General features: G+C 64.4%; 3 protein-coding genes across 4 annotated transcripts; 2 read left to right on the top strand and 1 right to left on the bottom strand.

Moving 5' to 3' along the window:
- The first annotated feature begins 1724 nt into the window (after positions 1-1724).
- CDC42EP5 (CDC42 effector protein 5) lies at positions 1725-8397 on the top strand. The gene is made up of 3 exons (XM_060184715.1): positions 1725-1882; positions 2927-3012; positions 7997-8397. Exon 3 carries the CDS (start codon positions 7997-7999, stop codon positions 8381-8383), a length of 387 nt encoding a protein of 128 aa, XP_060040698.1. The 5' UTR covers positions 1725-1882; positions 2927-3012; the 3' UTR covers positions 8384-8397.
- A 186-nt stretch (positions 8398-8583) lies between these two features.
- LENG9 (leukocyte receptor cluster member 9) lies at positions 8584-9688 on the top strand. The gene is given in 4 exon segments (XM_060184716.1): positions 8584-9081; positions 9084-9252; positions 9255-9457; positions 9459-9688. Coding segments are annotated over 4 exon segments (1092 nt in total). The 3' UTR covers positions 9681-9688.
- Positions 9689-9751: 63 nt separating this feature from the next.
- LENG8 (leukocyte receptor cluster member 8) lies at positions 9752-24217 on the bottom strand. 2 transcript variants are annotated; one of them, XM_016194987.2, is made up of 15 exons: positions 17963-18051; positions 17227-17401; positions 16979-17080; positions 16169-16279; positions 14829-15081; positions 14552-14693; positions 14247-14435; positions 13640-13918; positions 13417-13557; positions 13050-13332; positions 12827-12928; positions 12675-12743; positions 12464-12593; positions 12170-12377; positions 9752-10907 (listed from the first exon to the last, which is right to left on the bottom strand). In XM_016194987.2, exons 1-15 carry the CDS (start codon positions 17998-18000, stop codon positions 10745-10747), a joined length of 2385 nt encoding a protein of 794 aa, XP_016050473.1. In that variant the 5' UTR covers positions 18001-18051; the 3' UTR covers positions 9752-10744. The 2 variants fall into 2 exon arrangements, with proteins under 2 accessions (XP_016050473.1, XP_016050474.1); XM_016194988.2 differs by adding an exon at positions 24123-24217 and having other exon boundaries at positions 10766-12377.
- Between the last annotated feature and the right edge of the window lie 1882 nt (positions 24218-26099).

Raw genomic sequence — 26099 nt, 5'->3', positions numbered from 1 at the left:
TCATTACAAGTTGACCACACACTTCCTGTCAGTATACACACTTGCCATGCAGCATACACGTGCAGACACACGCACATGCGCGTGCACGCACGCACACACACACACAAGGTGTGTAGCAGGGAGGCACGCTGCATGGGGTAGCTGCTACTGTAATACACATTAGTTACTATCAAAATATATATCTTTTGAAAATATGTAATATCTTTTAAAATCATTTATTGATCTATATTTGACGAGAGGAATACAGAGACAAAGAAACAAGTGGGAGTAGATAGCATAGTGGATATGCAAAAAGATTCCCATGTCTAAGGTTCCAATCTCCCACACCAACATCAGCCAGAGTTTGAGCAGGGTTCTGGTAAGAACAAACAAACAAACAAAACTGGGGGGAAAGAAATGGAGAAAGAGACCAGAGCCCTGCTCAGCTCTGGCTGATGGTGGTGCTGGGAATTGAACCTGGAACCACAGTCTCAGGCCTGAAGGATTTTTTTTTTTTTTTGCAGAACCATTATGCTGTCTCCCAACACTGTGTGTGTGTGTGTGTGTGTGTGTGTGTGTGTGTGTGTGTGTTTTGAGCCAGAGAGAAAACTCAGCATGTTAGAGTACCAACTTGCATGCCTGATGCCCAGAGTCTGCAGGTTCAATCCCTGGCACCACCTTATGCCAAAGTTTTCTCTTTATGACAATCGATGAAGAATTTTCTTTTTATTTCAGTAATTTTAAAATTCATTCTTTATTATTTAAAAAGGTGCCCTCTTCACCACGTATCCCTACACCATCTGTTGGGGCACCTTCCTGCCCCTACCAAAACCTGAGCCCAGACCCCAGCCCAGCCAGGCCCAGACTAGATCCCAGCCCAGCTCAGATCCTGGAGATCCTGGACCCACCCAGACCCGAGCCCAGACCCCGGCCCAGACCCCAGCCCAGCCAGGCCCAGACTAGATCCCAGCCCAGCTCAGATCCTGGGGACCCTGGACCCGCCCAGACCCCGGCCCAGACCCCAGCCCAGCCAGGCCCAGACTAGATCCCAGCCCAGCTCAGATCCTGGGGATCCTGGACCCGCCCAGACCCTGGCCCAGACCCCAGCCCAGCCAGGCCCAGACTAGATCCCAGCCCAGCTCAGATCCTGGAGATCCTGGACCCACCCAGACCCTGGCCCAGACCCCAGCCCAGCCAGGCCCAGACTAGATCCCAGCCCAGCTCAGATCCTGGACCCGCCCAGACCCCAGCCCAGCCCAGCACCTCCATGTACTCCGCTCTTCTTCCTCCTTCCCAGCTCTGGGCAGCTGCACTGCCAGAATTAGTGTTTGTAGAGCCATTTCATTTAGAGCATCAGACAGGGGAGCTCAGCCCTGCAGTCTGGTGCTTCCAGGCTCCTTCTCCCCACCGGCCTTGCTGAACCCCCTCCCCCCGCCCAGGCCCACCTGCAGCTGAGCACGGCTCCTGCCTGTCCCCCTGCCCCCAGCCCTGCACCCACAGCTGAGGGGGGGCACCCCGGTCTGACTGTCCGTCCCCTGTACCCAGGGCGGCCTTTCTACACAGAGCTGGGGGAGAACTCACTCTCGTTCTCCCCACCCCCCACCCCCCCAGCTGCAATCTGGAAGAAATTACTCTTCCCAGCAGCCAGACTCCCTGGGCTTCAGGAAATTCCACCCTGGGCCGGGGGCGGGGCCGGCTGGGGTGCGCCCGCCCTCCCGCCCCCGCCCGGCCCCCGGCCCCCGGCCCCCCGGCCCCCCGGGCCCGCCGTTCTCAGCCCTCCAGCGCCTGAGGGAAACTCTGAGGGCGCAGAGGGCCGCAAGGGCCATGCGCTGGCAGCTTCTCTGCCCTGGGACTGGGCTCCACCATGGCCCCCGGGAGGGGCTAGCGCTTGGGCCCTGAGCTGGTAAGGAGGGCCTGGGCGCTGGGTGTGAGGGAGCAGGAGCAGAACCCGGGGCCTGGGGGAGGAGGGGCTGGGGGACCCCGGAGTCTGGGGGAGGAGGGGGTGGGAGACCCCGGAGCCTGGGGTGAAGGGGCTGGGGGACCCCGGAGTCTGGGGTGGAGAGTGGGAGACCCCGGAGCCTGGGGAGGAGGGGCTGGGGGACCCCGGAGTCTGAGGTGAAGGGGCTGGGGGACCCCGGAGTCTGGGAGACGAGGGGGTGGGAGACCCCGGAGTCTGGGGTGAAGGGGCTGGGGGACCCCGGAGTCTCGGGGAAGAGGGGGTGGGAGACCCCGGAGTCTGGGGTGAGGGGGCTGGGGGATCCCGGAGTCTGGGGTGGAGATTGGGAGACCCCGGAGCCTGGGGTGAAGGGGCTGGGGGACCCCGGAGTCTGGGGGACGAGGGGCTGGGAGACCCCGGAGTCTGGGGTGAAGGGGCTGGGGGACCCCGGAGTCTGGGGGAGGAGGGGGTAGGGGACCCCGGAGCCTGGGGAGGAGGGGCTGGGGGACCCCGGAGTCTGGGGGAGGAGGGGGTGGGAGACCCCGGAGTCTGGGGTGAAGGGGCTGGGGGACCCCGGAGTTTGGGGTGGAGAGTGGGAGACCCCGGAGTTTGGGGTGAAGGGGCTGAGGGACTCTGGGGGCTGGGGGAGGAGGGTGGGAGACCCCTGAGTCTGGGGGAGGAGGAACCCAGGAATCTGGTGGAGCAGGGGCTGGGGGGGGGGGCTCCGGGGTCTGGGGGAGGAACGGCTGGGGGACCCCGGAGTGTGGGGCAGGAGGGGCTGGGTCCCCCGTTCTGGGGATGGGGAGGATGGGGGACCCCTGGGTTTGAGGGTGGAGGGGCTGGGGGGCCCCTGGGTGTGAAGGAGGGGCCCCTTGGGTGGGTGGGGAGCCGCCGACCCCCCAGTCCGAAGGAGGGAGAGCGGGGCTGCCGGGCCTCCTGCAACAGGTAGCGGGGTGGCCCGCGGCGGCGGCACCCGGGACCCTCCAGGCCCACTGGACTCTTCCTTGCCAGGTGAGGTTCCACCCGGCCGAGGAAGAAGAAGGCGCGGCCCCCAGCCCGAAGAGGGGGTCCGGGTCCCAACTCGGCGAGACCACAAGGTGGGGTTGGGCGGCGGGTCGCGCGGGAAAGATGCGGGACAGACAGATGGCCACGTGGTCGCGGCCGCGCGGGGCCAGGGGCGGGGGCCGGGGGTGGGGATCCCTGGGCCGGGGTGGCCCCTTCCCCGCCTCTTCCTGAGCTTCGGGAACCAGTTGGGCCGCATCCCAACTGGAGGGGGAGGTGGTGAGGGGGGCGGGATCCCCAAGCCTGCCAGCCGCGCGGGGCGGGGGGGGGGGGGGGGGGGGGTTTCCTCAGTCCCAAACAAGGTCCCTCTGTCTGAGCCCCCTGGGGTGACGTGAGCTCTGCAGCGGCTCCCAGCGCGGGGGGCGGGGGGTGTCAGGGGCAGAGCCCCCAGGAGCGTCCGGTGGCCGCGGAGCCCTGGGCAGCGCGGGGTCTTCACAGCCCCCCACCCACCCCAGCCCGCTTGGCCGCGAGTGGGAACAAAAGAGCGGGAAACCGGTCAACAATCTTCCACAGAACCGCAAAGACTGACCCCCTTCCCACCTCCCTGGAGGACAGAGACGCCCCCGCATGGGGGGGTGCAGAGGGCGTGTGAGCTCCGCTGGGGGCTCTGAGTCCCTCTGTCTGGCCGCACCTTCCTGTGGCTCAGCCACCAGGCCTTCATGCGGTGTTTGTGAACCCCGTTTCATCACTTGGGAGATGAAATGCCAGCCCCCCACCCCAGGCAGGACCAGCAAACAGGGACTCTGAGCTCTGCTTTCCCTCGAATGAACGGGTGGACGGTCCGAGTGGTCAGTGCAGCCCCACACCCCCACCCACCCAGGGGTGGGAGCACCAGCCTGTCTGGAGGCCACTCAGGGCCCTGCTTGGCTTGGGAGGCTCAGGCCTCAAGGCTGTCCTCCATGGCTCTGCTGAAAGGGGAGAGGGGAGGCGCTCATCTGGGGGGGTGCCTGGTCTGCGGTCCAGCCCAGCCCCACCACACTGGAGGCTTGAGCCCCAACACCAGGTGAGAGGGGGAGCCCAAGATAGAGGAGCAGTGCTGTAGGGTCTCCCTCCCTAATTCTATCTGAAATTAAGAGACTGAAAAAGAAGGGAGGGTGAGATGGTCAAGGAGTTTGGAGATAGTGAGTCAGTAACCACAGCAGCCATAGGAGGCCGCATCTTTAGCTCACAGCTGCAGCTGAGCAGCACTGTGGGGAGAGAGGAGAGAGAGGGAGAGGGCCTGGTGGTGGTGCACTGGGGTGAGCACACTTTGTGCTAGGTGGAGGACTGCACAAGGATCCGGGTTTGAGCCCCGACTCCCCAGATGCAGGGGGGACCCTTCACAAGTGATGAAGCAGGTCTGCAGGTGTCTCTCTCTTGCTCTCTATCCCCCTCCCCTCAATTTCTCTCTTCTATCCAATAAAATGGAAAAAAATGGTTGTCAGGAGCAGTGGATTCATAGTGCCAGCACCAAACCCCAGAGATAACTGTGGAGGCAAAAAAAAAAAAAAGGAAAAAGAGAAAGGGGAGCCAGCCTGTGTCACCAAGTGTGGCAGGATGACAGGGCTGGGGTTGTGGGGAGGTGGCACAAGGCTGGCATGGGACAGGTGCCTGATGACTCTGCCCATGGTGATTCTCACAGGCTGAGTGTGGCCTTGGGGACATGGGAGGGTGGCCCCCCCTGCAGAGCATTGTGGGGCCTTTGTTGTGGGCTGGGTACAGTGTCCAGCTAGCGGCTCACCTGTACTGGCAAAAAAAACCCACCTGTGCCAACATCAGAGCTCCATCCTCCAGATGAGAGAATGAGGCCAGGAGTGTCAAATGACTTGCCCCAGGACACACAGCAGTGAGCAGCTGGCCTGCTGGGGTCTCGCTCAGCGCCTAGACACACAGCAGTGAGCAGCTGGCCTGCTGGGGTCTCGCTCAGCGCCTAGACACACAGCAGTGAGCAGCTGGCCTGCTGGGGTCTCGCTCAGCGCCTAGAACTCACTGCAGAGTGGGAGCAGAGGCATAGCCACAACTATGACACTGATCTGCGAGGCCAGTCGTAAAAACAACAGGGGCCGGGTGGTGTGGTACCTGGTTAAGCGCACACATTACAGTGTAAGGACCTGGGTTCAAGACCCTGCTCCCCACCTGCAGGGGGAGGCTTCAGAAGTGGTGACTCAGTGTTGCAGGTACTGCTCTCTCTCTCTCTCCCTCCCTCCCTCCTTTCTTAACACCTCTCTGTCTCTATCCAAAATAAATAAAATGTATTTTTTTTTTTTTAAGTCAGGGAACCGGAGAGAGAGTTCCTCTGTAGAGGGCCTGCACGTGTACTGCCTGGGTACCAATGGCCCCATGCTACACCGGGGGGGGGGGGGGGGCTTTTCTGACCCTCCCTCTATTTGAAAAGCCCAGAACAGCATTGTGAGGTAGCCCACACTCAAGGCTCCAGTGAAGCTGCAAAAGAAGAAAAGAAAGGGGGAGTCAGGTGTAGCGCAGTGCGTTAAGCTCAGGTGGTACAAAGCGCAAGGACCAAGGACCGGCATAAGGATCCCGGTTCGAGCCCCCGGCTCCCCACCTGCAGGGGAGTCGCTTCACAGGCGGTGAAGCAGGTCTGCAGGTGTCTGTCTTTCTCTCCCCCTCTGTCTTCCCCTCCTCTCTCCATTTCTCTCTGTCCTATCCAACAACAACAGCAATAATAACTATAACAAGGGCAACAAAAAGGGAATAAATAAATAAATAAAAAGAAGAAAAGAAAGGGTAAAAGTGGCTGGTTTGGGTTGGCCTGCACTGGATCTGAGTGCCGGAAGCTCTGGGTTTGCTCCCCGTGGCTGCTGGAATGCTGCTCTGGCATTTCTCTCTGTGTGAAGTTCTGTCTCGTAGTCAGTGAATCAGCATTTGAAAATGAGGAAACAGGCTAGAGCTGAAAGTGTCTGGATGCTGGCATGCCGTCAGCCTCGTTTCGCTGGAGGCCAGGTTGCAGATGGGCTCCTATCTCCTCATCTAGGCTGATGGCAGAAGAGTCCAAGAAGCAGGGCAGGGGGTAGGTGGAGACTGGTCTTCCCAGAAAGGGGTGGAAAGATCAGGGGACAGGCGCCTGGGCAGGGAGAGGACAGGACCCAACAGCCACTCCAGGCAGCCCTCTGCACCCAGGTCCTGTCTCTGGGTCCAACCGAGGCTCGCATGACCCCGGGGAGTTGGGTGCTGTGGAGGTGAAGCAGGGTGGTGGCCTCTGTCCTGAACGCACGTGCTGTGGCTTCCCCCAGTGCTGTGACATGTGAGCTGCACATGTGGCAAGACATGCGCCCTACCTGGCGACCTATGAAAGCCCAGCCCCTGGACTCTCCATGAAAAAAAAAAAAAAAAAAAAAAGGCTCTTTATTTACTAATTTTAACCAGTACACTGCTCCATGGCTGATGGTGGTGCTGGGGCTTGGACCTGGGACCTCAGAGCCTCAGGCGTGAAAATCTTTTGTGTAGTAACTGTTCTGTTTTCCCTATCCAAGGCTCCTTAGTTCCATATGCATGGGGTGGGAGTGGCAGGAGGCAGAGCAGACCCACTCAACGGGGTGATCCAGGAGCCTCCGGCCTGTGAGTCCTGCACTACTGACTTCCCTCCCACTGAGTTTTCCTTTAATATAGAACATAACAGCTGTTTATATACAAGTCAGCCCGCAGGGCTGGAAGATGGCTCTTCTGATAGGCCGCACACCTATCAGGAGGCTTTGAGTTTGATCCCGGCACCGCGTGGGGCATCCTGGCACTGAGGAAGCTCCACCGACGGCTCGCACTCACTGGGGTGTCTCTCCGTGTGTTTCAGTTTCGCTCTTTCTCTGAAAGAAAATGGAAAAGGAGGAAGTGGCAACAAACACCTGGCCCAGGAGCAGGGGACAAGCACACGGGAGTCCCCAACACAGCGGGAGTGGGGGGGCTGGAGCCTGCAGACCCCAGGGCCTTGAGTTGCGAGGGCCTGAGCTCCTGCTGCAGTTCTGGCCCAGGCCCGCCCCTGGCGCAGGGCGTCTGGGGTGAGCTGCACCTGACCTCCTCTGGACTTAGATTTTGCTCCGTGATATGCCCCAGTGTAGAGAAGAGAGCAGGTGGCTGTGGTTTGAGCAAGCCTGCTTTTGCGGACGACGGTGATGGTTTGGGGACGCTTCCAACTGGCTGATGTGCTTACAAACGCAGCTCTCTGTGCCTGAGTTTTTCATTCTTCTTTCGAAGGCTCATTCACTTATTTTATGAGCCCCCTACCCCCAGCATCAGCCCAGCACAAGCAGTGCTGAGGGTGGATCTTGGAGCATCTGGTGGGGCATGTCCTGCACTCTGCCCCTGGGCAAGGAAGGGAGTGACTCCATGTGACAGGGCAGGAAACAGGCCTCGGGAAACTCAGTCCAGCTCACAGCTGGCACCGGGAGGGGCCTGCCCTGAGACCGGAAGGGGGCTGCACTGTTATCTCGGCGACAGTTAAAGCAAAGGTGCAAGGTCACCAGGGGCCCTCCCAGAAGTTCCACAGAAGCAGGCGGCTTCCAGGACGCGGGCAGGGCTTGGCGTTGCTTCCGTTGCCATTAGGTTGCCATTAGGTCCGCCCGGCTCACACACACCCCGCGTTTGCTCTTCGTGCAGCTTCCCCAGACAGCACAGCTATCGGGACACGGCCAGCTGAGAGAGACTGACACGCACGCCCGCTGCGAGAGTGGGCAGGCACCTCCACGTTCCCAGGCCGCTGTCCAGCAGTGGGCCCAGGACAGCCCCTGAGGGCCACAGTCGGAGGAGGCTGACCCTCTGTGACCAGCTGGCTTTCCCGCCAAGTCTGGGGGCCTGCTGGGTGCACGGCGGGGTGGCAGGCAGGGGCAGGGGCAGGGGCAGACCCAGGTGAGACTCAGCCTGACCCCGCGGCTGGCTGCTGGGAGCCTGCTTCTCAGCTGTGGGTGTGCGCAGCTGGAGGTGAGGGACAGGGGTGGGGGCTCAGGGGGTCGAGGTTGTGACCGCCCCCCGGGAGGAGGATGGGACCCCCGGGGTGGACGTGCCCCTGAGCCCGACCCCTCCTGCCCGCAGATGCCGGTGCTGAAGCAGCTGGGCCCCGCGACCCCCAGGAAGCGGCCGGAGCGCGGCGCGCTGTCCATCTCGGCGCCGCTCGGGGACTTCCGACACACGCTGCACGTGGGGCGCGGCGGCGACGCCTTCGGGGACACGTCGTTCCTGAGCCGCCACGGCGGGGGCCCGCCCCCCGAGCCCGGTGCGCCCGCCCGGCCTCCGCCCGCCGCCCCGCAGCCCCCGCCGGCCGACCCGCTGCTGTCCTTCCACCTGGACCTGGGCCCTTCCATGCTGGACGCCGTGCTGGGCGTCATGGACGCGGGCCGCCAGGGGACGCCCGCCGCCCCGCCCCCCGCGAGCGCCCCGTGCCCCGCCAGGGGCCGCTGTAGCCCCCCTCACCGCACATAAACTGCCCGCCTGCCCCCTTGTGTCTGGTCACTGTGCCTTTAAGAGCCAGGCGTGTCACCTGGAGCCTCGGGCCCCGCCCCGCGGGGATGTGTCGGGGGCGGGCGGTGCTGACACAACAGTCCGCCGAGGGAGGGTCGCTGCGGGCGGGCGGGCGGGGCCGCAGACAGGGCGCGTCCCGGGGAGGAGGAGAGCTCGGGGCCATGGAGGCGGCGGAGCAGCCCGCACCGCCGGCCGCCTGCCGCTTCTTTCTGGAAGGCCGCTGCCGCTTCGGCGCCCGCTGCCGCCTGCCGCACCCCGGGGCGTCCGCGCCGGCTGCCCGCGAGGCGGAGCCCGAGCCCGAGCCCGGCGCCAAGAAGCCGCCGCTGCGCACGGCCGCCGACGTGGTGCGGCGCATCCGCTGGGACCCGCGGCTGGACCCCGCCGACTTCACGGTGGGCTACGCCGACCGCTTCGCGGGCCTGCGCGAGGAGCCCTTCACGGCCTTCTGCTGGGACGCGCCGCTGGCGGCGCTCGGGCCCGGGGTGCTGGCCGTCCCGCAGCACCGCCTGCGCTTCTTCCGCCACCGCGGCCGCCTGGTCTGGGAGCGCGCGTCGCGCACCGACCTGGTCTTCGGCTCGGGCTCGGCCGCCCGCGGGCCCACCATCCTCGACGCGCTGGCGGAGGGCGAGGCCGGGCGCGGGAGCGCGCCCGGAGCAGGGGTGGACCGCGCCGGACACGGACACGACGGCGGGGCCGCGCCCGGAGGAGAGGGCGGAGGCCGGCCGGCTGCCGCACCCGAGGACGGGGAGGACGGGGAGGCGCCGCCGCCCCTCGCCAGCCCCGCCCCACGCCCTTCCTGGCGCTCATGGTGACCGAGCGCGGGCTGCGGCGGGGGTGGCCAGAGCCCAGCAGGAGCTGCGGCGAGCCTCACCCGCCTGTCCGGCCCTGCACCTGACCCTGACCCTGGCCCTGCTGCGGCTGGCCGGGCCTGGGGAGGCGGCGGCGGCGGCCATGGCCGCGCTGAAGGGAGAGCTGGCCGCCCCGGGCCTGCAGCTGCCCGCCAAGCTGAGCTTCCAGAAGGTGGTGCTGCTGGGCCCGCAGGGCTCTGTGCACCCCGCCCCCGCCCCCGCCCCCGCCCCCGCCCCCGCCCCGGGCAGCCTGGCTCAGGGGCTCCGGCCTCCAGGGGGCTCCGTACCTCCCAGAGCCCTCTGCGCCCGGGCAGGAGCTGGGCTGCCAGCCCCTGGAGCAGCTCTGGCTGTGCCGCGTGGGCAGCGCGGGACGCAGCGACCAGCCCCTGGCCGAGGTCCCCCTGCAGTGACGACCCCAGAGACGCACGGCTGGGCTCCGCAGCCCAAGTGGCCTCAAGAAGAGCTGACAGTGTGCTCTCTCTCTCTCTCTCTCTCTTTAATCTGGTTTCTCTCAAACGGTGCTCAGTGCTCCAAGGAAAGGATGAAGGAAAGAAGGGGGGAGGCGGGGAGGGGCAGAAGAGAAACATCTGGAAAAAAGCAGCCTGACAGTCCAGCTGTTTGCAAACTGATTGCACAACCCTCCAGTTACATGGCGAAGAGGGAGGGAGGGCCAAAAGAAAAGGGGAGGAGGAAGAAAAAAATAACTGAAATAAAGACACACACAGAAAAGGAAACATGACGTGAGCTGTGACGCATGGAGGCGAGAGGAAGGGAGGGAAACGGCTTTACCTGTGCTGAACCGAGGGAGGAGGGGGGCAGGAGGAGAGGGAAGGAAGGGGAGAACTGGAAGAGACATTGGGGGGAGGGAGGAGGGACACGAGACAACTTAGTACAAGTGTAGACGAGCCGGCCGGCCGCGAGGTCCCGCGCTGGCCTCTGGAGTCCTCGGCGCTGGGTGGCGGCGAGGGTCTGGGCTTCGGGCTTCTGAGGCAGGGGCCCCAGGCAGGGCACAGTCTCTAGGCGGCTCCCCTCACCCCAAGGTGGAGGCCCCAGAGGGCTGGCAACAAGAGTCTCTGTTGAGGCAGGCGGCGGGGACGTGCTGGTGGTGCCGCCTGTGCGGGTGCAGTGCTGCGGCCGGTCCTCTTCCACTGGCCCCCCAGCTTGGGACAGGCCAGCATGCCGGGCGGGTGCCGGAGTACGAGCTCGAGAGAGAGAGAGAGAAAACACTGAGACAGCATTAGTGAGGTGCCAGCGGACAGTGCCCCTGCTGCCCCGCCCGCCTCCCGGCCCACCCTCCAGGCAAAAATAAAAACGTAGAAAAATCTCTGTACAGGCTCCCCGGTGGGAAAACGGGGGGCAGGGGTGGCATCTCCTCCTGGAGCCCACTCCCTGCCAATTAATTTACACCCAAGTCCATGGCTCAAAACGAAGAGGCCCGGCCCAGCCCCGCCCCGCCCGCCCCCGTTGCTGGTGCTCAGAAGGCTGACAGCTGCGCCAGGCTGAGGCGGCAGTCGATGCTGGCGTTGTCCGGGCCCGAGTAGGCCAGGCCCAGGGGCTCGAGGAAGGCCCGGCAGGCGGCCTCGCCCTCGAAGGCCAGCTCGGCCTGCAGGAAGGAGACGGGCAGCACAGGGCGGAAGCTAGGAAACAAGAGGAGAGAGCGATGAGGGGGGCAGCGGGCAGTGGGGGGACCCACCAACGGGAAGTGGGCACCCCATTCGGGCACCCAGTGTCTCCTCAGCAAGGCTCCTGCTGGCCCACCCGGCCCTCCCTCAGGGCAGGGGAGGCGGCGGCGGCGGCACCCCTGGCTGTGCCCCCTCGCCCTCACTTACCTGTGTGGGGGAAGGTGAGGGGACAAGAGGGGCCGGCCGGCTCCTCCACTGGCCCGAGGCCTGAGCAGACCTCAGGATTCGGTGGGCAGGGGGTCTGGGGCAAGCAGGGCTGACCCCTACTCTGGGACTTGTTTCTCACTATCCCTGTGGGGGTCACGGTGCCCCGGATACCCCAGGGTGCCACCAGCTATAGCTGTCACATGGTGAGGACCACAACTCCCAGTCCCAATAGGGTACTGAGCACTCATCAAGTGCAGGGAACATGCTTGTCACTGGCTGTGACGCCAGGAGCGAGGCCACCGTGACAGTCGCCTTTATCACCGCTGACTGGGGGACAAGATGAGCTGGGGACCACCCCAAGGGGAGGGTGAGGGCAGCCCACAGGCCCTCTGCTGCTGTGTGCCCAGCAGGCTCGCCTCTGGCCCCCTGGCCCTCAGGAGGGACTGTGACTGTGGAACCCTGGGGCAGTCAACAGCCCTCAGACCCCTCAGCCTCAGGGAGGCTGGTACTGACCCATCACTCCAGCCTCCCTAAACACTGCCAGAGCACCTAGGGCCTAGCCTTCTGTCTCCTGATGTCACATCACCCCTGCCCCAGAAGCGCAGTCTGGGACTGACCCTGGCGCCCCACCCCCTGGCAGGTGCCCACAAGCACCACCAGGCTGGCCTGCACCCCCCCCCTCGCCCCCAGCACTTCTTACTCTCAGCGGAACTCAAGGGGGTGAGTTCTGTCCCAAGAGCAGGACCGTCTTTTCTAGTTTGTCCAGAGTAGGAAGACAGTGATAGAAAATATGAAAAGTGAGACAGAGACCCAGGCAACCCAGGATTTGAGAAACAGACACCAGGGCCTTCACCATGGAGGCAGAGTCAGGATAGAACTGAGTGAAGGCTGCTGGGAGAGAAGAGCAAGGGGGGCCCAGAGCAGAGCGGACTGTGTCAGAGGGGGAGTGTGTAGGTGCGAGAGCCACGGGGAGGGGACGGGGAAGGGGACAGTGGAGGGAGGGACAGGCTGGAGCAGCCCCCATCAGCCAAGTGCGCAGGGGCGGCAGGGAGGGGCTCAGCTGCACGTACGTTTTGATCATGGCCTTGAGGGCGGCCCTGCGCTCCCGGTCTGCAAACTTGTCCACGAGGTAGCCAGACATGCAGGGCGCGTGGCAGTAGAGCCGGAAGAAGCGGTGGTAGTTGCCCAGAGCCCAGGCTGCCCTGAGTGCCAAGGCGTGGGCCACACAGGGGTCTGCCTTCAGCTCCCGCGTGAGGTAGGCCAGCTCCGTGGTGATGTCTGAGTGGGGCGGCAGGTCAAGGGATCCCCGGGGTGCACCACCAGCCCGCCCACCCCTCTGCCCCGGACAGGGACGGGCCGCTCACCCCCCGAGTTCTTGGTGAAGATGTAGTACAGGATCCGGTAGGCAGTGAACTCGCCCACGTTGCCCGGCAGGTTCTCGGCATACAGCGACTTGAGCTGCGTCTGGCACTGGTTGAACTCTTCGTGGTCACCCTGGAGGCAACGCACAAGGAGGTAAGGGCAAGGGGGAAGTATGCGGTGGGGGCCTCGGGGTCCCACCCGCTGGCAACCCACCTTCTCCAAGGCGATGCGGGCGTGGGTCTCGTACACCTCCACCGTGAACTCCGTCCGGACGCCTTGCACCTGTGTGGCGGGAGAGGTCAGGGCAGGAACGGGGCACCCCCCCACCCCGGGCAGGGCAAGGGTGGGCACTCTGCCCCGCTCACCGTCAGGTCCTGCCGGATGGACTTCATCTGCTCGCAGGCAAAGGCATAGTCCTGCTTCTCCTTCCAGTGAGACTTGACCATGCACAGAGACTTCTTCAGGACCTAGGGGTCAGCCAAGCAGACTCAGCGGCAGCCACCGGGGCCAGAAGCCACAACACAGGGCCAGCCGCCGCCTCCCAGTCCCGTCCCGTCCCCCCCCCCCCCCCCCGCCGACGACACTCACCGCCACTGGGCGCACGGTGGACGGGTCGGGGGCGCAGGTGAGCCGCAGGTAGTGCTTGGTGATGTCGGGGCAGGTGCCCACGATCTGCAGCTCCTGCCAGTCGGGGTCAGCGCTGCCGACGTCCAGGCCGCCCACCTGCAGCACCAGGGGCTCGAGGCGCAGGCGGCGGGAGTGTCCGTGCTGGAAGCGCGCCACACGCTTCTGCTTCTTGAGCTCGCGCTGGGGGTCCTCGCACTCCAGCATGCTCATCTTCTTGCGGCGCTTGGTGGGAGCTATGTCATGCCTGCGGGGCGGGGGGCCAGGCGGTGACCCTCGGCTCCCCCAGCCTTGCCCCACCCTGCCCCGCAGCCCGGCCGGCCCGCCTCACCTCTTCCCACGCTGCGCGCGGCCTCGGCCCCGGTCCATGTGGGCCCCCCGGCCCCCCCGGCCCTTGGGAGGCGGGTTCCTGCGGCCCACAGGATGACACTCGTTCCCCGAGTGGGAACCGTCAGAGTCTGAGTGGGAGTCACTGTGGGGGACAAGCAGCAGGTGAGGCCTGAACCCCCAGGCCCCCCAGCCGCCGCCCTCACGAGCGCAGCCCTCACCAGCACCTTCGGCGGAAGTGGCGAGTCGGGGACCGGGAGGAGGAGCGGGAGCGGGAGTCCGTGCTGGAGGAGGAGCTGCTGTCCTTCATGAAGACATTGCGGTTGCCAAACTTGGCGAAGCTGCTGCCCCGGGCTCGGCCAGCACCCCCAGCCCCTGGAGTCCCTCGCTGGGACTGGGCACCCCCGCCCCTGGTCGCTGAGCCTGCCCCCCTGGGAGGGTGAAGGCTGCTAGGGGCCTCCCACCGCTTCTTCTTGGGGCTCTCAGCCACAGGCTCCCGAGTCAGCCTGAGGATATAGCAGGGAGGGCATCACCAACCCCGAGCCCCAGTCCCCGACACCTGCCAACCGCCCCAGGCACGGGGACTTACCAGGAGCAGCCGGCCCGCACGCGCGCACGCACACGCATACACACACACACACACACACACACACAGGGCAGGGGGAGGGGCGAGCCAGGAAAGCTCTCCTCACAGAGCGCTCCAGCCTCCCCTGCCCACCCGGCGGGGTCCGCCTTCCCACCCACCCGCCCCCAGCCCTCGTGGGCCCGTGTGCTCTGCGATGGGGTCTGCGGTCCGGCTGCCAGAAGGCCGCCCCTCGGCGGCCGGCCACTCACCCCGGCAGTGGCTCCCGGCTCCAGTCGATGGTGTAGGCGGAGCCGTCCTGGAGCCGGGCCTGCAGCACCTCCTTGAGCAGCTTCTCCGTGCGGTCCTTGTCCTCCTCAGACTCGCAGGCCGTGAAGCAGCGTTCCACATACTCCTTCATGTCCTGCGGCCAGTCATCCGGCTTCCCAGACAGGCTGGCCCTGCGGGAGCAGACCGAACTCAGCACACGCACACGCACACGCCCACGCCCACGCCCACACCCACGCCCACACCCACACCACCAGCTCCCCAGCAGCCGAGCAGAGGCTCCCGTTACCTGTGGTTCTGGGCCTTCTCGGGGGTGGGCTGGGGTCCGAAGCTGCTGTGCTGGCCCTCCGGAGTGGGGCTGAAGTTAGCGTTGGTGACAGCAAAGGGCCGCTTCTGGATGTTGAACTTGAGACCACCTGTCCCGGGTGCCGCTATAAGGAGGCAGGAGTGGGGTCAGGGGCCACCGTGGCCCACCCGCGGGTTCGGGGACTCCACCCAGCACCAGGTCGCTCACCGTCAGAGAGGAGAGGAGCGTGCACCCCAGTGCCCACCCCCGCCCCACTCACGCTTCATGCGGCCCCACAGCTGCTGGCCCTTCTTGGGCTTGACGGGCTCCGTGTAGGCGTGTGGCCCATAGGCCTGGCTGGGGCCCGGCCCCGGCTGGCTGTGCTGCGTGGCTGGCGTCGTCCCGGGCTGGGGGCCGCTGCTCAGGGCCAGGGCCCCATGCGGGGGGTTGGAAGGCTGAGGGGGCTGGGCAGCTGGCAGCTGCTGAGGGGAGGCCTGGTAGGCCAGGCTGTCATCCATGCCGGGGACGGGGGGCTGTGGAGGAGGTAGGAGGTGGTGAGGGTGGACCTACCCAACACGGCCTGACCTACACCACTGACCTCTGAACCCTGGGAGGTATTGTCCACACTCTCACTAACCACACACTTTACCCACCCAGACGGGCCAGGAGACCACAACTTCCCATGGGCCCACAACCCAATGGCACTAATGACACAAACTTGGGATCACAGATATGTTCCGGAACCATAGAATGGAGATGACCTAGCCCAAGGGCAGAGCTGGCTGAAACGAGGTCAGGCGGCCTGCCACTACCCCAGCAGAGAGGAGATGCCCACCTGGCACGGTGACATCATGCAGCCACCAGCTGTGTGCCTGCGTGCCCTGGGGGGGGGGGAGTGCTGGGGGAGCAGTAAAGAAGACAGGCGGGCACTACCAGTCACTCCCATGACCACCCAACCCCAGGCCCTGAAAACTAGCTCTGGCCTGGTCAGGAGCACAGGTCCTGTATGCCTGCACCCCCAATACTCCCTTATCCCCAAACTGAGTGGCGTTCTCATCTCTCTCAAAAGGAAACAGCACAACAGAATTTCCTGCCCGAGGCATGACCATAAGCCAGAGCTGAGCACTGCCCTGCTTAAAAAGCAAAACAAGGGGTCTGGGCGGTAGTGCAGTGGGTTAAGTGCACACAGAGCAAGGACCAGCATAGGGATCCCGGTTCAAGACCCCGGCTCCCCCACCTGCAGGGTGGGGTCACTTCACAAGTGGTGAAGCCGGTCTATAGGTGTCTTTCTCTTCCTCCCCTCCATTTCTCTCTGACCTATCCCACAATGACAGCAATAATAATAACAATAAACAAGGGCAACAAAAGGGAAAAAGCAGCCTCCGGGAGCAGTGAATCTGGAGTGCAGGCACTGAGCCCCAGCAGTAACCCTGGAGGCAAAAAAAAAAAACAAAAAAAAAACTCAACAGATCTGGGGAAAAAAAAAAAGCTACACTTTGCCCTCCTCGTTCTCAGACCCCTTTCCTGACTGGAGAACAAGGCCAGTGATCAGGGTGCCCCTGCTGCTAGCCCGCCCAGACACCATTCCCCACCTCACCACGCCGGGAGCTAGGCTGTTACCTGCGTCAGAGTCCCTTGGTGCTGGGGTGCCGCTGGCTGCTGGGGGGTGGCTGAGCCATACTGGGAGGCCATGCCGTACTGGGAGGGGGAGCCGTAGCTCTGGTACATGCTCTGTCACAGGCACAGGAAGCGACTGAGGGGCAGGCCCAACCTGGTCTCCCGCCTCTGCCACCCACAGGACAGCCCAAGGGGCTCCACGGGTCTTACTCTCAGACTCCCCCACTTCAACGAACCAACCTCTTGACAGCAGAAAGGATTGTGAAATGTGAATAAAAATCGGTCTGAGGGGCTGGGTGGCAGTGCACCTGCTTGAGCGCACGTTACAATGCACAAGGACCCAGGTTTGAGTCCCTGGTCCCCACCTGCAGGGGGAAAGCTTCCCGAGTGGTGAAGCAGGGCTGCAGGTGTCTCTCTGCCTCTCTAGCCCCCACTTCCCTCTTCATTCCTGGCTATCTCTATCCAATAAATAGATAAGTAATGAAAATTTATTAAAAAGGAAAAATTGGTCTGGTTCTACCTGCCCTAGCTCCCCTCTCAACGTTCACAGTGCCCTTTCCCCGATAGAAAGAGAACTGCCCTTGCTCTGAGGAGCTCAGACACAGGCAAGTGCTGAGGGGAACCCAGCACTCAGAATGTGTGAAGATAGCAGTGTGGCGGACGGCGACTCTGAGCAAGCTCAGCAGCTAAGCAGAGGGGGGCTCCCTGACGTGCAGGGCGGGCGACAACCGGCAGATGGATATGACCATGGGGGTGGGCGTGGGGACACAGCCGGGGAGCTCGGGGACCCCGCTCCCCGGGACCGGCGCTCACCATGGGGTAGTAGTAGCCGTAGGGGTAGGCGTAGTTGTACTGCTGGTACCACTGGTAGTACTGCTGCTGCTGCAGAGCCGACGCCTCTGCCTGCGACACGTACTGTGGAGAAGCCATGCACGTCACATTGGGGCCCGGGCCCCACGAAGGCTCTTCCCCGGCTCCTCCACCCTCAGGCTCCCTCTGCAGGTTAGGTTTCCGGGGGTGAGAGCCGCACCACTCCCTGCCCGGCCCATGCGGGGACTTACCTGAGCACCGGCCGCGGGCCCGTTGCTGCTGGCCTTGGCGGAGCTGCCGGCGGCCCCCGCCTTGCTGATGCTGGCCAGCGCCTGGCGGGCCTTCTCCCACTCCGGGTTCTCGTGCATGGGCGTCTCCATGCCGTTCTCCCGGCCTGCGCCGGCCACCATGCTGTACTGAGAGGACCTGCAGGGAGGGGACAGTGAGGCGGTCGGGTCTCCCCACCGGACGCGGGCACGCACATGCCAGGGCCTGGGCCCAGCTTTCCTAGTCCAGGACACGCCGATAACAGCCTCGGCCTCAGTCCTGGGGGCTGGGGGCAGACTAGCTCCAGAAGGTGCTGTCCCAGGCGCCTGCTACATAGGGGCTGGAGACAAGTCAACAGAACGAAACATTTCCAGCAGCCAGGGTCTACACACTTCACTAGTGAATGAATTCTGTCCTCCGCCACCCACCAGACAGACGATCACCACGTTGCTTCAGGAAGAAGTAGGGGCTGACTACAGTTACGGCAAAAGCCGGGTGCCGAGCATCAGAGGTGACTGCCTAGTCAGCTGCTGAATGGCTCGCCCCGCTTTGGGAAACACACAGGTGCTGTGTTACCTGAAGGTTCAGAGATTTGACCTTCAGGTCACAAGGGAACACACCCTTTTATGCAAAAGGCCCCCCTCACCCAGGCCCCGGGGACTGTGACATCACTTCCACCCAGTGTGAGGTCACCCAGAGTAACCCCCCAACTCCACTGACCATTCTGAGCTTCGCTGGTCCCCCACGTTGGCCGCCATATGGACCTTGGGGTGTAAAGGGTGGACCTCGGGAGCCAGAGTGCTTTCTTGCTGTTTTGAGAGAGAGAGAGTTGGTTGGTTAGGGAGACTCAGAGTGGAACAGAAGCGCAGCAGCTGAGGAGGAGGAGGAGGAGGAGGAGGAGGAGGAGGACCTGGAGACTACGGACCAGCAGAGCCTGAGAGGAGCCGCTGGGGTGGAGGCCGTGGAGCAGAGCTCAGGGGCAGAGCCCGAGTTCAACCCCAGGCAACGTGTGCCAGAGCGGTGGCCTGCTGCTCCTGTTAACAGCCTTCCAAAAGGCGCAGCCAACCTCGGGTGTGGGCAAAGGCAAAAACAAACAAACAAACAAAACCCTTGTCTCTTGATAGAAAGTTAACAAACTGGGGTCCTGTGGTCCAGGAGGTGGTGCAGTGGGTAGAATCCTGGATTCTCAAGCATGAAGCTCCAAATTCAATCCCTGCCAACACATATACCAGAGTGATGTCTGGTTCTTTTTTTTTTTTTTTTAATGTTTATTCTCTTTTGTTGCCCTTGTCTTGTTGTTACATATGTCGTCATTGTTGGAGAGAACAGAGAAATGGAGAGAGTAGGGGGAGACAAAGGAGAGAAAGACAGACACCTGCAGACCTGCTTCACCGCCTGTGAAGTGACTCCCCTGCAGGTGGGGAGCTGGGGGCTGGAACCGGGATCCTTCTGCCGGTCCTTGTGCTTTGCGCCACCTGTGCTTAACCCACTGCGCTACTGCTCAATTCCTGTCATGTCTGGTTCTTTCCCTCTCCTCCTATCTCATTATTGAGTAAATTCTAGTAAAAACAAAACAAACAAACAAAAACAAAAGAATCTAAGGGCCCAGGTGGTGGTGTACAGATATTGCAATGTTCAAGGATCCAGGTTCAAGCCCCTGGTTCCCACCTGCAAAGGGAAAGCTTTGCGAGCAGGGTTGCAGGTGTCTCCCCCTCCTCACCCCCGTCAGTTTTTATCTCTACCCAACAAACAAATCAAATACTTTTTTAAAAGCGAAGGATTTGAAAACTAGAGCTGCCTGAATAAACTCCCCCAAAGCAAAGCCCAGGATCTGACAGCACAAGGAGAAGAAGCCCCCAGACAGATAGAGCCGGGACCCCCAGCCACGGCCAGGGCACAGGAAGGGGCTCCGTCCGCACCATCTGGGGGCTCTGAGGGCGTGAAGACTGGAAGGAAGCCCAGCAGCGCAGGCATGGCGTGGGACCTGCAGGCCTGGAGCCCTGGGTTCTAGCCCAGTGCAAGCCGGGAACAGGCTTTGCAGTGGGAGGAGAGAGGAAACTCTCTGCTGTGAGAAGCTCAAGGTGCCCGAGACAGGGCTTTTAGAGCCTCCAGGGGCGGGGAGGCAGCCGCTGGGTCTGAGGTCCCAGGTTCAGTCCCCAGCACCGCCATCAGCCAGAGCTGAGCAGGGCCGTGTGCGCCTGTGTGTACGTATCATTAACTAGAACGAGTGAAACGTCTGGGGCTGGGGACACAGCTCGGGGGTTTTACAAAGAGACTCTCCTGCCTGAGGCTCTGAGCCCCAGGTTCAATCCCTAGCACCACCACCATCAGTCAGAGCAGAGCAGGGCTCTGGGGAGAAGAGGAGGAAGGAAGGGAGGGAAAGGAGAGGGAGGAAGGAGAAGAGGCTCTTCAGAAGGCCCCTCAGGTCCAGAGCAGACCCCCACCCCCAGGATTCCTAGAAACCTGGAGAGACCAGAAGCCTCAGAGAAGAGGGACCTGGGGGGCAGGAGTGTGAGGGGGCAGGGGGCAAGAGTGGGGGGAGCCAGGTCAGCAGTGTGAGGGGGCAAGGGTCAGGAGTGGGGGGTCCCGGGTGAGGAGTGAGGGGTCCCGGGTGAGGAGTGAGGGGTCCCGGGTGAGGAGTGAGGGGATCCCAGGTCAGGAGTGAGGGGATCCCGGGTCAGGAGTGAGGGATCCCAGGTCAGGAGTGATGGGCGGTGGTCCCGGGTCAGGAGTTCGGGGATCCCGGGTCAGGAGTGAGGGATCCCAGGTCAGGAGTGATGGGCGGTGGTCCCGGGTCAGGAGTTCGGGGATCCCGGGTCAGGAGTTCGGGGTCCCGGGTCTGGAGTTCGGGGCCCCGGGTCAGGAGTGAGGAGCGGGGGTCCTGGGTGAGGAGTGATGGGCAGGGGTCCCGGGTCAGGAGTTCGGGGTCCCGGGTCAGGAGTGAGAAGCGGGGGTCCTGGGTGAGGAGTGATGGGCGGGGGTCCCGGGTCAGGAGTGAGGGGGTTCCGGGTCTGGAGTAAGGGGGTTCCGGGTCTGGAGTGAGGGGCTGGGGTCCCGGGTCAGAAGTGAGGGGTCCCGGGTCTGGAGTGATGGGCGGGGGTCCCGGGTCAAGAGTTCGGGGTCCCGGGTCAGGAGTTCGGGGTCCCGGGTCAGGAGTTCGGGGATCCCGGGTCAGGAGTGAGGGGATCCTGGGTCAGGAGTGAGGGGTCCCAGGTCAGGAGTGATAGGCGGTGGTCCCGGGTCAGGAGTTCGGGGTCCCGGGTCTGGAGTTCGGGGTCCCGGGTCAGGAGTGAGGGGTCCCAGGTCAAGAGTGAGGGGATCACGGGTCTGGAGTGAGGGGTCCCGGGTCAGGAGTGAGGGATCCCAGGTCAGGAGTGAGGGGTCCCGGGTCAAGAGTGAGGGGATCCCAGGTTTGGAGTGAGAGGATCCCGGGTCTAGAGTTCGGGGTCCCGGGTCAGGGTTAGGGGATCCCGGGTCAGGAGTGAGTGGTCCCGGGTCAGGGTGAGGGGATCCCGGGTCAGGAGTTCGGGGTCACGGGTCAGGGTGAGGGGATCCCGGGTCAGGAGTGACGGGATCCCGGGTCTGGAGTGAGGGGGTCCCGGGTCAGGGTGAGAGGATCCCGGGTCAGGAGTTTGGGCTCCCGGGTCAGGAGTGAGGGGATCCCGGGTCAGGAGTGGGGGTCCCGGGTCTGGAGTTCGGGGTCCCGGGTCAGGAGTGAGGAGCGGGGGTCCTGGGTGAGGAGTGATGGGCGGGGGTCCCGGGTCAGGAGTGAGGGGATCCCGGGTCAGGAGTGAGGGGGTTCCGGGTCTGGAGTGAGGGGGTTCCGGGTCAGGAGTGAGGGGCTGGGGTCCCGGGTCAGAAGTGAGGGGTCCCGGGTCAGGAGTGAGGGGTCCCGGGTCAGGAGTGATGGGCGGGGGTCCCGGGTCAGGAGTGAGGGGATCCCAGGTCTGGAGTGATGGGCGGGGGTCCCGGGTCAGAAGTGAGGGGATCCCGGGTCTGGAGTGATGGGCGGGGGTCCCGGGTCAGGAGTGAGGGGTCCCGGGTCAAGAGTGAGGGATCCCGGGTCTGGAGTGAGGGGTCCCGGGTCAGGAGTTCGGGGATCCCGGGTCAGGAGTTCGGGGTCCCGGGTCAGGAGTTCGGGGATCCCGGGTCAGGAGTTCGGGGTCCCGGGTCAGGAGTGAAGGGTCCCAGGTCAGGAGTGATGGGCGGTGGTCCCGGGTCAGGATTTCGGGGTTCCGGGTCTGGAGTTCGGGGTCCCGGGTCAGGAGTGAGGGATCCCAGGTCAGGAGTGAGGGGTCCCAGGTCAAGAGTGAGGGGATCCCGGGTCTGGAGTGAGAGGTCCCGGGTCAGGAGTGAGGGATCCCAGATCAGGAGTGAGGGGTCCTGGGTCAAGAGTGAGGGGTCCCGGGTGAGAAGTGAGGGGTCCCGGGTCAGGAGTGAGGGGTCCCGGGTCAGGAGTAAGGGGATCCCGGGTCAAGAGTGAGGGATCCCGGGTCTGGAGTGAGGGGATCCCGGGTCAGGAGTGAGGGGTCCCGGGTCAGGAGTGAGGGGATCCCGGGTCAGGAGTGAGGGGGTCCCGGGTCAGGAGTGAGGGGATCCCGGGTCAGGAGTGAGGGGTCCCGGGTCAGGGTGAGGGGATCCCGGGTCAGGAGTGACGGGCTCCCGGGTCAGGAGTGACGGGATCCCGGGTCAGGGTGAGGGGATCCCGGGTCAGGAGTGAGGGGATCCCGGGTCAGGAGTGAGGGGATCCCGGGTCAGGAGTGAGGGGATCCCGGGTCAGGAGTGATGGGGTACCGGGTCAGGAGTGAGGGGATCCCGGGTCAGGAGTGAGGGGATCCCGGGTCAGGAGTGAGGGGATCCCGGGTCAGGAGTGAGGGGATCCCGGGTCAGGAGTGAGGGGATCCCGGGTCAGGAGTGAGGGGTCCCGGGTCAGGAGTGAGGGGTCCCGGGTCAGGGTGAGGGGATCCCGGGTCAGGAGTGAGGGGATCCCGGGTCAGGGTGAGGGGATCCCGGGTCAGGAGTGAGGGGGTCCCGGGTCAGGAGTGATGAGCGGGGGTCCCGGGTCAGGAGTGAGGGGTCCCGGGTCAGGGTGAGGGGATCCCGGGTCAGGAGTGAGGGGGTCCCGGGTCAGGAGTGAGGGGTCCCGGGTCAGGAGTGAGGGGGTCCCGGGTCAGGAGTGAGGGGTCCCGGGTCAGGAGTGAGGGGTCCCGGGTCAGGAGTGAGGGGATCCCGGGTCAGGAGTGAGGGGATCCCGGGTCAGGAGTGAGGGGTCCCGGGTCAGGAGTGAGGGGTCCCGGGTCAGGGTGAGGGGATCCCGGGTCAGGAGTGAGGGGATCCCGAGTCTGGAGTGAGGGGGTCCCGGGTCAGGGTGAGGGGATCCCGGGTCTGGAGTGAGGGGATCCCGGGTCAGGAGTGAGGGGGTCCCGGGTCAGGGTGAGGGGATCCCGGGTCCGGAGTGAGGGGGTCCCGGGTCAGGAGTGAGGGGGTCCCGGGTCAGGAGTGAGGGGTCCCGGGTCTGGAGGGGGTCCCGGGTCAGGAGTGAGGGGGTCCCGGGTCAGGAGTGAGGGGATCCCGGGTCAGGAGTGAGGGGATCCCGGGTCAGGAGTGAGGGGATCCCGGGTCAGGAGTGAGGGGTCCCGGGTCAGGAGTGAGGGGGTCCCGGGTCAGGAGTGAGGGGGTCCCGGGTCAGGAGTGAGGGGTCCCGGGTCTGGACGGGGTCCCGGGTCAGGAGTGAGGGGGTCCCGGGTCAGGAGTGAGGGGATCCCGGGTCAGGAGTGAGGGGATCCCGGGTCAGGAGTGAGGGGATCCCGGGTCAGGAGTGAGGGGTCCCGGGTCAGGAGTGAGGGGTCCCGGGTCAGGAGTGAGGGGTCCCGGGTCAGGGTGAGGGGATCCCGGGTCAGGAGTGACGGGATCCCGAGTCTGGAGTGAGGGGGTCCCGGGTCAGGGTGAGGGGATCCCGGGTCTGGAGTGAGGGGATCCCGGGTCAGGAGTGAGGGGGTCCCGGGTCAGGGTGAGGGGATCCCGGGTCCGGAGTGAGGGGGTCCCGGGTCAGGAGTGAGGGGGTCCCGGGTCAGGAGTGAGGGGGTCCCGGGTCAGGAGTGAGGGGGTCCCGGGTCAGGAGTGAGGGGGTCCCGGGTCAGGAGTGAGGGGTCCCGGGTCTGGAGGGGGTCCCGGGTCAGGAGTGAGGGGATCCCGGGTCAGGGTGAGGGGGTCCCGGGTCAGGAGTGAGGGGATCCCGGGTCAGGAGTGAGGGGATCCCGGGTCAGGAGTGAGGGGATCCCGGGTCAGGAGTGAGGGGATCCCAGGTCAGGAGTGAGGGGATCCCGGGTCTGGAGTGATGGGCGGGGGTCCCGGGTCAGGAGTTCGGGGTCCCGGGTCAGGGTGAGGGGATCCCGGGTCAGGAGTGACGGGATCCCGGGTCTGGAGTGAGGGGATTTGGGGGGGAGGCCCGGCGACCTGCCTGGGGCGAGGCGGGAGCTCCAGAGGCTCCAGAGGCCCCGTTGTCCCGGGCGGGCGAGCAGGCCCTGAGGGCATCAGTGGCCCCGAGGAAAGGCGCCCGAATGCAGCCCGCGTGTCGCCGGGGCAACACCGTCGCACGGCGGAACCGCCGGATCAAAGGGAAATCCGGGAAGGGGCGCCCGGGGGGCCCAGGGATTCCACGGGGGGGGGGGGGGCGGGAGCACGGACTGCGCAGGCGCGAGCTGCTCCCCCGAAGCCCCGCGCAGGCGCAGTGGCCGCCGGCGCCACACCCAGGCGACGCTCGCGCTCCGCGTCCGTTGGGGCTTCGATGGCCCAGGCCGCGAAGCCTGCGAGCCCGGGAGCCAAAGGCGGGCGCCACCCCCACCTGACCGCCTGCCACCCTCCCGCGCGCAGTACTCACTTCGGCCGCTCGCCCGGGACTGGTCGGCAGGGCCTCAAGGGTATTTCCGCAGCGGCGCGGCGGCTGGCGTCCCGGCTGCCGGATGTCTTCCTAGGGCTGCGACGTCTCCGCCGCGGCGTCCTGACGTCACGCCCTTTCCTCGGCCTGGCTCCACCAATGAGCGCCGCGAACTTCTCTCGGACCCGCCCACCCCCTGCGCAGTGACGCCACGCGTAGTCGGGCAAGCCGGAAGTCCCGGCGCGGACGGTGGCCCCGAGGGGCCGAGCGCGACTGCGGGGATTGGCCTAGTTTGGCGAGCCGGGCTCGGGCTGGGGGGCTCGGGCGGGGGGCGCGGGCTGGGGTCGGGGGCTGGGGGGCGCGGGCTGGGGGGGCGCGGGCTGGCCCCGGCGGTGCTTCCCATTTTGTCGTGGGGTCGCAGCGTGGGGAGCGCGGTGCGGCTCCTCCGCTCTCACTTATCTCCTCTTTGGCGGCGGCGGCGGGCGTCCGCTTGTTGCTGAGACTTCGCGGTTGCGGTGGGGAGACCCGGCACCGCGCGGCCCACCTCGGGCTCTCTCCTGGCCGTCGCTCCCTCTGACTTACTCGTTTCCCGAGAGAGAGAGGGAGAGAGGAGAGAGAGAAGGAGAGAGAGAGAGGAGGGAGGGAGAGAGGAGAGAGAGAGGGAGGAGAGAGGGAGGGAGAGGGAGAGAGGAGGGAGAGAGTGAAAGGAGAGAGGGAGAGGGGAGGGAGAGAGGGAGCGAGAGAGAGAGAGGAGAGAGAGAGGGAGAGAAGAGAGAGAGAGAGAGAGGAGAGAGGGAGCAAGAGAGAGAGAGGAGAGAGGGAGAGAAGAGAGAGAGAGGAGAGAGGGAGAGAAGAGAGAGAGAGGAGAGAGGGAGCGAGAGAGAGAGAGGAGAGAGGGAGCAAGAGAGAGAGGAGAGAGGGAGCAAGAGAGAGAGGAGAGAGGGAGCGAGAGAGAGAGGAGAGAGGGAGCAAGAGAGAGAGAGAGGGAGAGAAGAGAGAGAGGAGAGAGGGAGCAAGAGAGAGAGAGGAGAGAGGGAGAGAAGAGAGAGAGAGGAGAGAGGGAGAGAAGAGAGAGAGAGGAGAGGGAGAGAGAGGAGAGAGGGAGCGAGAGAGAGAGGAGAGAGGGAGCGAGAGAGAGAGGAGAGAGGGAGCGAGAGAGAGAGGAGAGAGAGAGGGAGAGAAGAGAGAGAGAGAGAGAGGAGAGAGGGAGCAAGAGAGAGAGAGGAGAGAGGGAGAGAAGAGAGAGAGAGGAGAGAGGGAGAGAAGAGAGAGAGAGGAGAGAGGGAGCGAGAGAGAGAGAGGAGAGAGGGAGCAAGAGAGAGAGGAGAGAGGGAGCAAGAGAGAGAGGAGAGAGGGAGCGAGAGAGAGAGGAGAGAGGGAGCAAGAGAGAGAGAGAGGGAGAGAAGAGAGAGAGGAGAGAGGGAGCAAGAGAGAGAGAGGAGAGAGGGAGAGAAGAGAGAGAGAGGAGAGAGGGAGAGAAGAGAGAGAGAGGAGAGGGAGAGAGAGGAGAGAGGGAGCGAGAGAGAGAGGAGAGAGGGAGCGAGAGAGAGAGGAGAGAGGGAGCGAGAGAGAGAGGAGAGAGGGAGCGAGAGAGAGGGGGAGCAAGAGAGAGAGAGGAGAGAGGGAGCAAGAGAGAGAGGAGAGAGGGAGCAAGAGAGAGAGAGGAGAGAGGGAGAGAAGAGAGAGAGAGGAGAGAGGGAGAGAGGAGAGAGGGAGGGAGAGAGAGAGGGAGGAGAGAGGGAAGGAGAGGGAGAGGGAGAGAGGAGGGAGAGAGTGAAAGGAGAGAGGGAGCGAGAGAGAGAGGAGAGAGGGAGCGAGAGAGAGAGAGGAGAGAGGGAGCGAGAGAGAGAGGAGAGAGGGAGCGAGAGAGAGAGGAGAGAGGGAGCGAGAGAGAGAGGAGAGAGGGAGCAAGAGAGAGAGAGGGAGAGAAGAGAGAGAGAGAGAGAGGAGAGAGGGAGCAAGAGAGAGAGAGGAGAGAGG

The sequence above is a fragment of the Erinaceus europaeus genome, unplaced genomic scaffold, assembly GCF_950295315.1.
Source record: "Erinaceus europaeus unplaced genomic scaffold, mEriEur2.1 scaffold_928, whole genome shotgun sequence".
In the NCBI taxonomy this organism is placed as follows: domain Eukaryota; kingdom Metazoa; phylum Chordata; class Mammalia; order Eulipotyphla; family Erinaceidae; genus Erinaceus; species Erinaceus europaeus.
Note: the sequence above shows the minus strand (reverse complement) of the source record. Positions and strands in the feature narration are given on the sequence as shown.